The sequence below is a fragment of the Colius striatus genome, chromosome 19, assembly GCF_028858725.1.
Source record: "Colius striatus isolate bColStr4 chromosome 19, bColStr4.1.hap1, whole genome shotgun sequence".
Classification (NCBI taxonomy): Eukaryota; Metazoa; Chordata; class Aves; order Coliiformes; family Coliidae; genus Colius; species Colius striatus.
The window spans coordinates 9,259,539-9,275,556 of NC_084777.1; the positions used below are offsets into that span (position 1 = coordinate 9,259,539).

Sequence of the window (16,018 nt, forward strand, 5' to 3'; positions counted from 1 at the left end):
GGTGCGTTAGGGCAGTGGGATGGGGCAGGAGCTTCTGGGGGCAGATAGCTCTCAGAGGTGGGGGACAGGCACGGGGAGAGGAGGAGGGAGAAAGGCGGTGCGGGGTGAAAGCGAGGCAGAGACAGAGGAAGGAGGGGACAGGACAGGGACAGCAGGGAGAGAGGCAGCGGACGGGACAGGCGGCGGGAGAAGGAGAAGGGGTCGGGACAGAGCAGGACAAGAGCAGGGGGGACGGGCAGAGGCGGGGGGCGGGCAGCGGGTCTCTCCCGGCACTCACCGACCGCGCGGCTCCGGGCGGCTGCGGGACCGCTCTGCACCGCCCGCGCTTCCTCCTGCACGGACCGCCCCGACCGCCCCGCCCGGCCCCGGCCCCGGCCCCCCGCCCGCACCGACCGCGCGGCTGCACCGGGCACCGACCCGCCGCCTCCCCGAGGGGCTGCACCGGGCACCGACCCACCGCCCCCCCGAGGGGCTGCACCGGGCACCGACCCACAGCCCGCACCGACCGCGCGGCTGCACCGAGCACCGACCCACCGCCCCCCCGAGGGGCTGCACCGGGCACCGACCCACCGCCCCCCCGAGGGGCTGCACCGGGCACCGACCCACCGCCCCCCCGAGGGGCTGCACCGGGCACCGACCCACAGCCCGCACCGACCGCGCGGCTGCACCGAGCACCGACCCACCGCCCCCCCGAGGGGCTGCACCGGGCACCGACCCACCGCCCCCCCGAGGGGCTGCACCAACCCCAGCCCCGACCCACCGCCCCCCCGAGGGGCTGCACCGGGCACCGACCCACCGCCCCCCCGAGGGGCTGCATCGGGCACCGACCCACCGCCCCCCCGGGGGGCTGCACCGGGCACCGACCCACCGCCCCCCCGAGGGGCTGCACCGGGCACCGACCCACAGCCCGCACCGACCGCGCGGCTGCACCGGGCACAGACCCACCGCCCCCCCGGGGTGCTGCACCGGGCACCAACCCACCGACCCCCAAGGGGCTGCACCGGGTACCGACCCCACTCCTGACCCGCGGGGCTGCACCGGGCACCGACCCACCGCCCCCCCGAGGGGCTGCACCGGGCACCCGCCGGCGTCCCATCTGGGTGCCACGGCCCCGGGGAAGCTGCAGGGGACTGGCAGATGCTGCCCGCCTGGCCTGGGGAAACACGGCACCATCACAGCTTCACTGCAGGACACTCACATGTCCCCCGCGTGTCACCTGCGAGGGCCGATGGCTGGAGGGCTTTGGGCTTCTGAGGAGGGTTGTTACTGCTGCGTGGCTACAGCCAGCCCTGACAGGGGCTCCAGTGCACCACGTCTGTGCTTGGAGACAGGCTCGGTTTTGCTGGGAACCTGTGCCTAGCCAGGTATCCTGACCCCGGGGTGTGGGACACAGCCCCTGTCCTGTAACTGGGCTGTTCCCCAGTCTCTCCTGGGCTGGTGGCTGAGCATACCATGGGGTGGGATAGGACCACCACACATCCCCTGCTCCCACTGGGTCCCTGCTGTGTGACACAGCTGTGATGCCCTCAGCTGATGTCACCCTTCCTATCACCAAGCCCCCCCAACTGGGGTTTTTTTTTTTCAGAGTCCCCACATCTTCCACCAAGCAGTTCCACACAGAAACCCATCCTTGAATGCCCCAGGGTTGTGGTGATGGCCATGGGGCCAGGGCAGTCTGGGGCTGGGTGCAGGGCAGAGAGTGCCCTAAATGCCAACTGGACCCTCCCTGGGGCTCAATTACATTTCCCAGAGCTTCCTTCTACCCATTGCCACAGAAAGGTGCATTTCTCACCTGCACTCAGGGCTGGGGGTGCACTGGCTGCCGGGTCCTGCTAACAGCAGTGCCCACCACTGCCTTATGCCAAGCTGGAGGCTGCACCTCTGGCACCCATGGAGCAATCAGAACTGCAGTGGGTAGTAGGACCCTGCCCATCCCTGGCAGCACTCTTTCTGTGATGGGCTGATGCTGGGCTTGCAGCTTCCTAAGCAAAGAGACTCAGTGACCTCCTGGGAGGTGAAGGGAATGGAAGAGAGATTTGATTTGGAGCTGTCCAGTTCTAGCGTTGGGAGAGGGGTCCCATGCAGGTCCGTGCCTCAGTTTCCCCACACAGAACTGAGAGGAGCGGTGCAGCAGAGCATGCACTGTGCATCACCGGCACCACAGCACCCAGACTGTGCTTTGAAAGCTGCAGATCCCTGCACAGACACTCCCGGGGCTGCTCTGCTCACACAGAGTTACCCAGAGGAGAGACCCGGCAGCCCTATCCCCTCACTGGGCCTCACTACTGCCGGCGTTTTCGGAAAAAACTCGTATATTTTGCTAAGCAGGCATGAAAAAAGCCCGGCAGCAGCATCTTGGCGAGTGTCCTGCTGCAGCCCCAGCCCTGCCTGCCCAAGCCGGCACATCCCCACACGCGCAGGGGAGGTCGCTGTGGCACTCTCAGTGCCGTTCCTCTGCCTCTCAGCGCCTCAGGACTTACTCGTTCCGGCTTTTTTGCTCCAGATTTCCACACGCAGCACTGTTCATAAGCAGCTCTGCTGGCAGGGAGCTGCACGTCAGGTAGAGCTCGGCTCTGGGGTCCATGAGACCCTGCAATCTCCCAAAGATGCTCTGAAGTGAAGCCCATCTCCTTAGCACCTCTGAGCCTTTTGGGGTAAGGGCATCCCCTGCACTGCAAGCCCCACACAGCAGGGTGTTAGGGTAAATCTGGAGTACCTCCACCCCACTGAAGTCCCTTCCCCAGCATCTCACCGTGGCAGCCCCCATCTCACAGGCAGGATAACCTCCTTCCTCACAGATTCCAGCTCACAGCAGCAGGGCTGGTTGCAGTTTTGCCTTGGGAAAGCCCTTCCATCCTCTGCTGCTGCTCTCCTGGTTCAGATCTGGCTGCATTCTCCTTGCCAGCCTCTATTTCCTGATGACAAATTTGTTCTGGGGCCAACAGTGTTTTTAATAGCTCCTTTCCTGCTGCCCATGGCTGCAGCAGCGATGTGCCTGGACCCAGTCCTGCAGCGAGGGCTGGGGATGGGGTTAACCCAGGTCCTCTGGCAAGGAAAAAGAATAACTGGGGGCTGCTGCCTGAAGGCAAGGTGTCCCCAGAGGCTGAGGGATTCAGGATGACAGCAGCATCCATGCCTTCCTCCTCAAAGCTCCCCAGCTCTGTCAGCCTCAGGGAGTTTTGACCCTTTTCTCCAATGTAGCAGATAAGCACCTAAACACCAAAGCTGGGGAGGACACTGCCAACAGGGCTGAGGCTCTAGCCCCTCCTGGGGCTTATTTATCTCCTCATGGGTAAGGTGACTCAGCTGTGGGTGACTCCCATGGGGGTGGGGTCTCCAGCAGTGTAGGTGGTCCATTAGAAGAAGTTACAGCTGAGTCTTCTTCCTTCTGACAGATGCTGAGAACAAGGAAGAGGAGGAGATGGAGGTTCTGGCACATCAGGACCCATCAGGGGACACCCCTTTCCAGGCTGCTGGAGATCTCAGGGACAACACAGAGAGCTCTTGTCCCAGAAGACCCCTGAGGTAGAGACCTTATAAAGTCTGGGCAGGGCAGAGCTGTTCAGTGTTTGTCAAGCCCAGCAAGTGCAAGGGATTAGTGGGGTGAGCATCTGTATGGAGAACCCCACGGGGTCGGTACCACAAGGCACTCAGCATCCCATCCCATGGGGCCTGGGGCTGAGCCTGTCTTTCAATGCAGCACATGGGCACAGGCTGGTGGGTTTCAATATGACCTGGCAGCCCCTCAGCTGTACCCCATTGCACGAGGCCTTGGCACCCACATGTGCCCGGTGTCCCTGTGTGGAGTCACAGCCCTGCTTGTCTCCAGGCAGTCTGCCTGTGGCATGCCATGAGTTTTATCAGCTCTTGGTTCTCTCTCATGGAAAGTGATGTGTTCCAAAGGCTGGCAGCAGCTTTTAAAGCCCAATCAGAGTCTGGAAATGACCTGCAAAAGCTGCTTGATGGGAGGGATTGCCTGTGGTGCCAGGATGGCACTCGGGTCAACACACAGACTGCATGTGCCAGGGGTCCCTGGGCCAGGCCCCTCTCCTGGAATGGGCCCGATCCTGCCCTTGGCAGCAGCTCTGGGATTCAGCTCCACACTGAGGGGCAGCACAGGCTTCTCTGCAATGCTCCTGAGACTCTGCTGCTCATCCTGCAGCACATCCCCTGAACAGGCTGATAGCTCCCCAGGTCCAACAGGATCCAACAGCAGCTCTGTCCTGTGTGTGCAGCCCTCTCCTGATGTGACACCCCAGCCACCCCACAGGCCCAGGAGTGGGGGACAGGGATGCCAGGAGCACCATGAGGCTGTGCAGAGGCAGCAGGTGCTGTATGCAATGGGGCACAGGGGCCATGTCACACACAGAGGTGCTGGGCACCCATCACAGAATCACAGAGTTACAGAATCTCAAGGGTCGGAAGGGACCTGGAAAGCTCATCCAGTGCAGCCCCCCTGCCAGAGCAGCACCACCTAGAGCAGGGCACACAGGGACTCATCCAGCTGGGCTGGAATGTCTCCAGAGAAGGAGCCTCCACAGCCCATCTGGGCAGCCCCTGCCAGGGCTCCCTCACCTCAACAGGGAAGAAGTTTTTTCTTGTGTTTCTTTGGAACCTCTTCTATTCCAGCTTGTGCCCGTTGCCCCTTGTCCTGTCATTGGCCATCCCTGAGCACAGCCTGGCTCCAGCCTCCTCACACCCATCCTTTATGTATCTGTAACCATGAATGAGGTCACCCCTCAGTCTCCTCTTCTCCAAGCTGCAGAGCCCCAGCTCCCTCAGCCTTTCACCACAAGGGAGGTGCTAAAAAAACTAGAGAGAGGCCACTCTCCTCACTGCTGTGCTGCGAGGGGTGAGAACGCTGCAGCTGTGCATTTGCAACGCTGGCCATGTTTGGGCTCCTCTGCATACACAGAGGATGCTTAAGCTGCAGCTGTAGAGCCAAAAGCTTTTCCAGTTGAAGCCTGGCTCTACCCTGGCAGGAGGTTGCTACATCCTTCAAGGATAAAGAGTTGGATAAATAACTCAACATCCAGGCTGGCACAGAACTGGCATCGCAGGGGTCAGCGTGGCCTGGCCTGGCCTGCTGCCTGCCTCTCCACGGGCTCACCCAGCCACAGGAACCAGCAGAGGAGCTGCTTCCTTATCACCCTCCTGCACTCACCCTCCATCCCCCTCCCCTGCAGCTCCCCAGCCCGTCCAGCCGCGGGTCACGCAGGGCCTTGGCAGCGGCGCGGGGGAAGCGTGCATTGTGGCTGCCCACTGCGGCCCGGCTGGAGGAGAAAGCAAGGATTTCCTGGCCCAGAGCAAGTCCTTCCCGTCCCCTCCCAGCAGCTGAGCACTTTGGGGCTGGGGGTGGGATGTTCCCAATGGCTCTGGACCAGGAAGCTGCCCCTGCATGGAGTAATGAAGCAGGAGGCAAGCGTGGAGCTGGGGCACCACACTTCACGCCATCCTCCAGTGCCAAAATCTCCCCCCACAGCTCTGTCCTACCCATGTGCAGGATCCCTGCTGAGGCAGAGCCTCCAGCCAGCACAGCAATGTCCTGCTCCATACCCTCAGTGCTGATGTATCCTCACCTGCAATGTGCTGTGGGGATAGGGTGGTGAGGGGTGGCCTTGTGCCATTACACAGGGGACTTTAGGAAGAGCAATTCACCCCTTGCCAACCTCAGGCCAGCACTCATGGCAGATCAGTGCTGTGGGATTTGTATGCAGTGGGCCATAACCTGCATCTCTCTGCTCAGAGCCAAGCAGTGGCACACAGCTTGGGATGTCTTCCAAGGCACACAGAGACCTGGCAAACAGGCTGGAAGCCCCACCAGGGACACTTGGTTGGGCAACTCACGTATATGGCCACGGTTTTCCCTCCTCAAATGTCACTTCTCCTTCCTGAGAAGGAGGAAGCCGTGCTGAGGCAGGGGCAGCTCTCCCTGCAGGCACTGCTTCTGCTCTGGCTGCAGAGCCGTGCGGGCGCTGCCGCAGCTTCCGCTGTGCCGCAGCCGTGTGCAGACGCTGCACAGCACCTGCACCTGCTCATGGGGCTTCTCTGGGACAACAGCCTGGTTTCCTGCTATTTTTCCATGATTCAAAGTTTCCAGTCCTGAGGATGGCTGTGGCAGAAGGGCCGTCACCACATCCCCAGCCAGCCCCATCTCCAGCACTTTGTCATCTCTCGGCCCCTGCCCCAGGGATGGATCAGGGACAGCACCATCCTGCCCTTGGGGAAGCAGTCTGGGGAGCAGGCAGACCCCAGGCAGCACCCAGCTCCCAGCCAAGCCCTTGGCTCCGGCTCTCTCCCAGAGGAGGTCTGGTTTCTGTCCTGCTGTCTGCTTGTCCTCTCTCACTTCAAACAGTCCTCGTTTGTTTGGCTCTCGCTGCCGGCTGGAGCCGGGGCCGTGTGCCTGGGCCGCCTGTGCACAACGGCTCCTTGTTCCCTACCTCTCTCCCTGCTCACCCCTTGCCTGCTTTAGCAATTAGCCCAATTAGCTGTGCCCTCTCCTTGCTCCCTGTTGCACCCTCATCCCTCCTGCTCCACGCTGGTGGCAGCAGCGCTGCTGCCCACAAAGGGCCATCTCTGGGACAGTGGGACGTGGGCACGGGGGTGATGGCTGATGGCTTCCCGGGTGGCATGTTGGGCAAAATCCAGGTGTTTGGGGCCTGTGCTGGATCCCAGGGCTCTCTTCAAACCACTTTGGGGCTGGAAGAGGATGAGGAAGCTGTGCCTGGACCTGCAGCTCCTGGACTGCCTGCCCTGTGCCCCTGGCATCCACCTCTGCTCTTTCGAATCGCCTTAGTGGGTGCTGCCCATCCTGCCCCAGCCATGCAGGACGCTTCCCCTGCCTCAGTCCCCAGGGACATGGGAGCAGCCAGATGGCTTCCTGCAAGCCACAACCCACATGCCACCATGGCAGCACCATCCTCCCACAGCTGGCAGCTCAAGCAGGAGCCAGGGGCTGGTGGTTGAAGTTTCCACACGCCAACACAGGCTGGGGCAGCTGCTTGGGCTCTGGAAGGTTCCTAGCAGAGGTTCCCAGGAAGGTGGTGGGGACAACTTCCCCTCTGCCTTCCTGAGCCCATGGAGAAGATGGACCACAGACCCTGGGGAGCTGCTGGGTGCAGGAGTATCCCCCTTGTGAGAGCCCAGTAGGAGCAGCAGGGCCATTAATCCCTGAACCTTGGCAATGGTTTGTGCATCCTCCTGATATGAAATCCAGGGCAGGAAAACCCCCATATGCACCCCATGCCATGGTCCTGAGCCATGGACAGCCCCCACTGTGGTCACTGCAACATGGAGCAGCATGGGCACCGTGCTGCAGCCATGCAGGGACACAGCACTTTGGTAGGGGCATCACCAGGCAGGGTGAGCAATGGGGATGCTGCTCTGGGATGGCTCCAAGCACCCTATCTCATGCTGACAGCAGCCCCAGGCTCCTGGGGTTTGGTCTTTATGGCTTAGGCTAGCCTGTCTGCTCCCATTTGTGTCTGCCTTGTGAAGGAAGCGAGTGCTGGCAAGGCAGCCTGGCAGCTCTGTGCTGACACACAGGCAGCCACTGGGCAGGCAGCCCCTGTGCTGCTGCAGAGCCTCCTCTATGACTCTGCCAGCCCCAAATCCCAGTGCATAGACCAGAGCCCTGCAGAAAGCCAGGGTCTAGGTGAGCCCTAGCAGGTGGGGGGCTTCCCAGAGACCCTTTCTGTCTGGTTGTGGGTGGCTCTCAGCCTCGAGCCTGCACCCAAAACTGCACCTTGTTTTGCACTCACAGGACCATGATGGCTCCACAGCATCCTGTGGGCTGTGTGGGTGCTCAGCATCCTGCATGGCTTCCTGTCCCTCCCCACCCCCAGCACAACACGTGTCCCCAGCAAATGTGAACATGGCTCACAGTTGTACAAGTCTTTGGTTACCTCTCTCCTGTCCTGGGGCCTCAGCCCAGTCCCTGATAGGTACCCCAGTGGCTCCTCCAGCAGTCAGGATATGTCAGGTCTCCTTCCAGGCTGGACCTCGCCTCTCCATGTCACACCTGAGATGGAGCTGGCTCTGGTGTGACCACTCACTTCTGCACAGCCTGCATGGGAGCATTGGGCTGCAGCAGCTCCTGTGTTCCCAGAGGTCCCCTCCATCAAAGGCACTAGGCAGGGCATCCTCTCTGGAGAGAGCAGCAGGGCGAGAAAGGACACAGAATCCTCCTGGAGCATCCCAGGATGTCTCCTGGAAGCAAATATGTTGACCAGGCCCTTTGGAAGGCTGAAGAAATCAGGCAGAGGAAAGAAGTCATGAAAACCCCAAGGCCAGATGATGCTGTCAGCATCCCTGTCCCACAGGATTCAGCCCCCTCCCACAGACCCTCTGCCAAGGGTCCCAGCTTCCACCCAAGGCGATATGGGGGGGTTCAGCAGCTCTCGCACTCCCCCGTGCCCCCATCACCCCTCGCAGCCACCTCCGGCCCGCAGGGCTCTGCCCGCGCTGCTGCAGATCTCCGCGCCGCACGCTCCGCACGCTCCGAGGCAGAGGCGGAGGCTGTCCCCGGCGCCCCGGCAGCCCCCGCACGGCCGGCAGCCGCTGGACCGCACCGTGCCGGGGCAGGAGCCGTGCCGGGGGCAGCTCCCGGCCGCGCACACACACGGCTCCCCGGCGGGGCTACAGGGACGCAGGAAAAACAACATCCTCAGGTCAACACTCAAATTCACTCAACTGGCCCAGAAACGCAACTGTGCTGGAGTCACCGTCCCTGGAGGGGCTTCAGAGCCCGGTGGGTGTTGCACTGAGGGTGGGTGATAGGGCTGGGACAGACGCTGCGCTCCGTGAGCTTGAAGGTCTCTCCCAGCTGCAACCATTCTGTGTAAGAGCATCAGTTGCCCAAACCAAGCAGAAGGAGGTGTCAGGAGAGCCGGGGGCTGTCGCCAGCAGCTGGGAGCAGGGGTAGAGGAGCACGTTGTGCCCCCAGAGACCCGAAAGCACGGCCACAGCCTCCTGTGTGAGGCTGCACTCAGAGCAAGGGCCAGCAGCAGCCAGGAGCTGGGCACGACTCGGCGGGTCCCATCCACTGCGCACAGGCGCGTTGTCCCGAACAAGCTGAAATTCTGCTGCCAAAACAAATCGCTGCTTCAGTGCTGGGCTGTTCTTTGGAGCCGTGCCCCAGCTGAGGCAGCAGCCGGGAGGGACGAGCTGGCTGGAGCTCGGGCACCTCTTCACCCACGCCAGGACCGCCGTGCCCCGCCGCGCCTGACGGGCACTGCGAAGGCACACGCAGCCTCCTCCTCCTCCTCCTCCTCCCTGACCCAGTTTGTGTCTCGCCGCCGCATCCTGGCGCTCAGCGCTGTCAGCAGCAACGAGCTCTCCCCGGGAGCCTGCGAAGCAAACGCTGAGCCTCAGCACAGCTGCGAGGCGTCTGCCTCAGCCCCGGCAGTCCCCACCAGCCCTGCAGCCACCCGACCTAAGGAAGGAGGGCTGGCAAGAGCCACCACATCCCAGCTCTGGCACATGCTCTGCTTTCTGCTGAGAATCAGATCTTTCCAGCTCTGTTAAACTCAGCATCAGCTGGGCTGGATGGGAAAAGGGAAGCTTTCTGCAGAGCTGCCATTTCTATTTCTAGGCCATCCCTGTCCTCTTTTGCTTGGGCACAAGGTGTTTTCTAAAGGACATGGGTCTTCTTTGCACCTCTTGCCCCTGAAGTGTGTCTCAGAGTCTTTGTAGTCACCCTCTGCCCGGGCCAGCAGCCCACAGGGACATCCAGGTCTCCCCATCAGCCCATGGTAGCACTGCAGGACCAGGAGGGTGTTTCTGAAGTGACTGTGTTGCTCCAGGGTCATCAGCAAGATGTGACATCCTCCATGCCTTGGGAGTCTGTGAGAGTGTGCACCCAGATACAGCCCCTGGATGAAGGGGGGATATGATGGGAGCAGGGAACCCCACAGGTCCCACAGGGACTGTGGCTGGTCCCACTCCTGTAGAGAGTCCAAACCCCTGCTCAAAGCATGGACAGCACGTTGCTCTGGACCTTAGCAGGGCAGCTTTGCACATCTCTAGGGCTGGAAATCCCATCATCTCCCTGTGCCTCAGTCCAGTGTTTGATTCTCAAGGTGAAAAAGCTTTTCCCTAGGTAGCTATAGGGAAATACAGCTGGAATTTCCCATGTCCTGGCTGGTGGCTGTTGAGCTTCATCTTCCCTCCCACGAGATAACTGGAGAGCAATACATTTTCCATAAATATTCTTTTCTGGCAGCTGAGCAACCCCAGGTCTGCAGGCACAGAAGGAGCTGGTGGGGAGGGGAATGGAGGTCACTGCATCCAAGGAGAGAGGAGATGGTCCCTCTGGTCCTGCTGCCTTTATCTCCCTCCAGCCCATGTGCATCTCATCTCTTCCTCTTCCCTGCCCCCTTGCCATCAGTGTAGCACCAGCAAGGTGAGCAACAGCTTCACACTAAGGGCACCCAGAAGGGGCCACAGTACTACTGACTAAACCAAATCAACAGTAAAAATAATGATCTTAGGACCAGTTGGGGCTACAGGGAAATCCATAACCAGACACCACACATGGAGATCTGTTGTGCTATGAAGCTGATAATTTCCAGAGTCTCAGGTTTGTGTGTGGCAGCACATGGAAGAGCCACAGCTTTCTCTTTGCAACTCTTCTGAGCACCATTTTTCTCAGGGTGGAATCTCTGTAGAAGGATGGAAACCTAAAAATGACCACATGTAGATTCACCTCTGCATCAGGGCTGTACTGCATCAGCATCAATGGGCAGGTTCTGACCACTGCCACCCCACACACTTCTGCTGCTTCAAATGGCAACCAGAGCAACCAGCTCTGCAGCAGCTGGCTGCATCCTTAAGCAACCAGCTGGCAACAAGTGACTCTGCTGGCTTCTTGGCAGATTTTTTAATAGCATCCTTCCTTCAAAATGGTGTTTGCTCTGCCTGGGTGAGCTGCACGTCCCAGGAGCTGCAGACAGGACCTGCCACAGTCCTGATGGAGTGGTGTAGCAGACACACAGTGTGAGAGCTGCTCTGCTTTCAACTTCTGTCGGTGTCTGCACTGGGCTGTTGTGTGAGGGAGGGCTGCTGCCAGGCCTGGAGGGCCTCAGCCTGGGAGGGTGGCAAGCACAGCACTTGGGATCCATTCTTGTGGTCCTCTGTCCCAGGAAGGAGAGGCAATCCTGAGGGGATGGAGCATGGCTCGATGGAGGATGAAAAGACTTACTGTGGAGCATGGAGCATCCACATGTCTCCCAGCCAGGCCAGGCCAGGTCATTCCTCTGGCACCATGGAGCAGCCAGCACCCAGCCCACTACAGACCTGCCGACAAAGCTGCTCTCTGGAAGGCTGGAGATGAGCTCACTTTGTTTTGTGGGTGAATTATCTGTGTGATGAGTGATTCAGCAGCACAAAACGAGCACTGCAAGAAACAGGCTAGATTTTGGAAAGACCTGCTGATGTGTGCAGGACCTGGTCAAACAAACTCTGTAATGAGAGCAGCAAGCAGTAAACAAAAGTTGTGTGAGTCGTTGCAAAAGCACCAGCACAGGCAGCAATGGCCATAGCTGGGATGCACACTGTGGATGGGATCCAGGACATGAAGGTCTGGCACACACAGAGCTGTTGGCTCACTCAGGCTGAGTGCAAAGCAAAGACTTGTGTGGCATCACGGCACAGGGGCAGCACCAAGCGAGGAAGGAGCCATCCTGTTGGAACAGGACCTTCTCTGCAGGCATTATAAACCCAGAAGGGCAATAAAACCCTGAGCATGCAGCTGGGCAATCCAGACAATGACGGCTGATGAAGATGATGAGGATGAAATTTAGGGTCAAGTTATGTTCTGGCAGCACCATTCATCTCAGCAGAGCTGCAGCAGAGACTGGCTGGCAGTGCTGTGTCTCTCAGTGCATCTGTAAAGCAAAGGTTTAGAAATGATCCTTTTGTGACCCTGGAAAGTAATGAGTTTTGCAAAAAGAAGCTGTGGTTGAACACAGGGAGCTACCAGGGGAACCAGCACCAACTTGATTACAACAAATAACCTCCTGATTACAAAAAGCAAGGTTTATTTCATCTGCGTGGCATGAAGTGAACCCACTGGCATAGCTGCCCCTGTGCACCCATCCAAGCAGAGCTCAAAGCAGGGCATGGGGAACACAGGGTACACTTGAGCTAAGGAGCTCCCTCCAAACCCAGGGGAATGCTTGGCCTGCTGGCAAGTTCTCTACCACACACTGGTAAAACAAATCAGTGCTGTTTGTAAAACCCAGAAGAGTGTGGCACGTCCCATCACCACAGCTCAGACGTGCTGAGGACACCCTGCTGCAGCGAAAGGAGACACGTCTCTGGTGACACACAAGAGCAGGTTTTTGTGAAAGGGGATGGTCTTCAAGACCCACCTGGACACCTTCCTGTGTGACCTGATCTAGGTGGGACTTGCTCCTTCAGGGGAGTTGGACTGGATAATCTCTAGAGGTCCCTTCCAACCCTCATCATTCTGTGATTCTGTGATATTTGTGTATATGACAAAGTCAGATGATAAACCCAGGAGCAGGAGTGTGGCCAGAGCCAAAGGCAAATGTTAGAGTTGGCCATGGGAGCAGGGACATCACTTGAGAGTGCAGCCACCCAGGCCTGGCCGAAGAGAAAGGGTCTGGGCTTTGAAGGATGAGATTATGAGGGATTTGGGGTGGAAAGCAGAGATCTTGGTGAAGTGACTCATTAAGGAGAAACTCTGCACCTCCAAAACTGAGCACTCCTATGTTGGGATGAAAACCTGAGGCCAAAGTCTCTCTTGCACAAGGCTTAATCAGTGGACCTCATCAAGCCTAATGCAAGCTCTAGGAGAAAAAAAGAAGCACCAGGCTGTGGCTTCACAAGTACCTGAAGAGGTGGAGGAGAGGCTGAGGAGGATCCAGCACCATGTCCATTGAGCACACGAAGCAGAGACCAGCAGCACCATTTGGGCAGCGAGAGCATCCCCAGCACCTTGGCACAAACACACTCTTGTTCAGCAGAAGAGGTGCCTTAATATCCTTGATGATTCTGTTTAAATGGAGCTGTTGCTTCAGTCATGGCCCAGCAGCGTCATGGGAGCATGTGGCTGGGTCAGCACGTGGATGCCGTGTGAATTAATGACACAACACGGCCCGTGCTCACTCACTTCCTGCCATTGCCTCTGCTCTGCGAGTTCAAGCCTAACAGATCAGCTCTTGCTATCTGCATCCAGAAGAGCTAGCAGGAAAGTAAGCAAGAACCAACACAGAGGGGATGGGGAAGGTGAAGGGAATCCCTCTTTAGAGCTGCCAGGCAGCCGCAGCCTCACATGGGTTTTGGCAGGTGAGCACATCAAAGAATTGCACTTAGAGGGACTAAAGGTGAAGTTGTTCCCAAATCCCTGATCCAGTGAGGAACTGGGAGATTAAAAATACAAGTGGGAGTGAAGATTTGCAGATGGAGGTGGCTGGTGGGTGAAGGTGTGTGGAGAAGCAACGCTTCGGGGTCAGTCCAGCGTGAGGAGGGAGCAGGCTGAGCCCATGGAGGGACAAGGGATCCCTCTGGGCTGGGCAGGGTTTGTCATCTTCCCCAGGCCAGGCATCTGGATGAGGTTTTGAGAATCACTGCCTGGAGTGTGGATGATCAGATCATCTACAACTGTCACAAGGCCTGACAGAACATTCATGGGGACGCAGAGCTCAGTGAAACACAGGAGCTCCTGCTTCTGTGTCTGTTCCACTGATGGAGGGGTCAGGGGACAGGGATGGCACTTGTCACAGGGTGAACAGCAGCCAGGCTTTTGCTGCAGTAGGGCCAGAGAGCCAAAAGGTCTAGTCAGGGTGATCTTCAAGGGGAGGGTATCAAAATCCTGGGGCCAACTGGCGAGTATAAAGAGCTCAAAGGTGGCCGTGGGTGACCTGAACCCCAGTAGCACCCAAAGGAGCCTGGTGAGCCCCCACCAGCACCCTGCTCCAGAGGGGGTGGGAGGGAGGGGTGGAGTGGGTTTGGGTGGGTTTGGATGCAGGTTTGCACATGCTGGAGTCACTGTCAATGGGAGGGGTTGGCTGTGAGCTCTGAGTTCAAGTGTGGCTGGAGTTGAGGGGCTCTGCATAGTGCTGGCTGCCCATCTTGGCTGCTTGCCTGTGGACTCCTCACACTGGGGGCACCCATGGTGGGGGGAGAGGGCAGCCCAGCCTCTAACATCTGCTGGGGCATGACAGGAGCCAGAAAGTACAAGACCAGGAGCCATTCCCCTGGGGCACAACACAGGGTATCCCCAGCCCATGTGCTTGTGTGTGCCTGTGCCAGAGAAGTGGGGTCAAAACAGCCAGACTCCAGCACCACATGATGCACTGTAGGCACCCAGTGGTGGTGTGACCCCCACGCACTGTGCTGAGCCCACCACAGCCCCCAGTGACCAGCGAGGCCCTGTGCTCTGCTCCCAGTGCTCAGCGTGGGCCAGGATGGTCAGCTGGATTTTGACCTCAGCATGGGGGAAGCTCTCTGCTCACTCAGGGGCTGTGGGTCGGGGTCGGGCGTGGCTGTGGGGCAGAGTCTCTTGGGACACGGGTGGGTGCATGGCTCTGAATGAGCAGAGGGAAAACGTGCTGGTCGGGGGGGCATTACTGGTGTTTCAGCCTTTTCCCAGAGCCGAAAGCTGCCGGGGTTGTTGGCAGGGGCCCCTCTCCCCGCTGCCACACGCTTCCTGACACCAGGACCCCAACCCCCTGCCCTCCGGAGCAGCACCGCCCGCTCCCCAGCCCGCCCCGCGGAGCCATTTCCAGCGGCGGCTGCTGAGTCACCGCAGCTCCCCCCCTTCCCCGACCCACCCGGGGGGACCGGCCGTGCCGGGCGGGGGGCGGGGGGAGCGGCGGGGCCGGCGGGGCGGTGCGGGGCGGTGCGGGGCGGCCGCGGGCCCGGCGCTGCTGAGCGAGAGAAATGTGATCCGGCTGCACCACTGCGGCGGCACTGCGGGCGGCAGCGGGCGGGAGCGCGCAGGCAGCGCCCGCGCCCCGCGGGACAGCGCGGACCGAGCCCGCCCGCACCTGCCGGAGACGAGCCGGGGGCGGCGGGGCGCCCCGAGCCGCAGCGTTCCGCCCGGCCAGCCCGCCCGCGCTACCGGCCGCGGAGCGTTGCATCAGCCCCGCAGCGGCGCGGGGGGCTCGGCGGCGGGGGCAGCCGCGGGAGGGCGAGCGGGGCGGCGGGAGGGAGGGCGGAAGGTGCCTCTCCCCGGCGGTACCTGCCGCCTCGCCCCCCACCGCCCCGGCAGCCGCTCCCCGCCGAGCATCCGGAGCCCGCGGGAGCCCGGCGCCGGCTGCGGCTGCCTTTGTGCCCGGTGCCCGTCGCCGCAGCCGGGGAAGCGGCTGAGGAGGCGGCGAGGCCGTGGGAAGCGGGGCCGGGAGCCACGGCCCGGCCGGGACCCGCCGGCATCCTCGGGAAAGCGGCGGTCGGCGCGGGCAGCGCCTGCATCCCTCTGCCTTTCACATAACCTTTAGCCGCTTGGGCCTCCGAACCTTTAGCGGGAGGTCTGGGGGCGAAATCGGAGGCGCAGCCGCAGCGGGATCCCCGAGGCACGGCAAGGCCGAGGCAGGTAACGACCGGCAACGACCGTCCTTTTGGCCGGGCCGCCCGGGGGGCATCGACCTGCGGGGCGCAGGCGCGGGCGGGGGGGTGGGGGGAGTGCGTGCGGGTGTGTGCGGGTGTGCACATGTGCGTGCAGCGCTGGGCTGCGAGCCTGCCAGCGCGGCGCGGGGCAGGGGACTGCGGCGGGAGGTGAGCGGGGGGCGATGCGGGGCGTCGCGGAGGCGCCGGGGAGAGCTGCGTCGCCCGGGAGTGATGGGGCTGCGGGGTACGGTGCGGTGCTGCGCCAGGGCTGTGCGTGAAGGGGTGTGACAGCGGGACTGTGGCAGCGCGGTGCTGTGCGTGGCAGCTGCCGGGCCACAAGCGATGGCCGAGCCCGTCACGCTGCGGGTGAGTGTGTGCGTGAGGGCTGTGGGCAGAGCCCCACGGCGGCTGCTGCTGCGGGGCCGGGGGGGATATGCGCTGCTTG

At 60.8% G+C, this 16,018-nt stretch overlaps 1 protein-coding gene across 1 annotated transcript; it reads left to right on the forward strand.

Moving 5' to 3' along the window:
* The first annotated feature begins 19 nt into the window (after window positions 1-19).
* Window positions 20-5,338, forward strand: LOC133627314 (proline-rich protein HaeIII subfamily 1-like). Its single transcript, XM_062011970.1, has 2 exons — window positions 20-1,004; window positions 5,187-5,338. The coding sequence occupies exons 1-2, from the start codon at window positions 20-22 to the stop codon at window positions 5,336-5,338; spliced, it is 1,137 nt and encodes a 378-aa protein (XP_061867954.1).
* The last annotated feature ends 10,680 nt before the right edge of the window (window positions 5,339-16,018 follow it).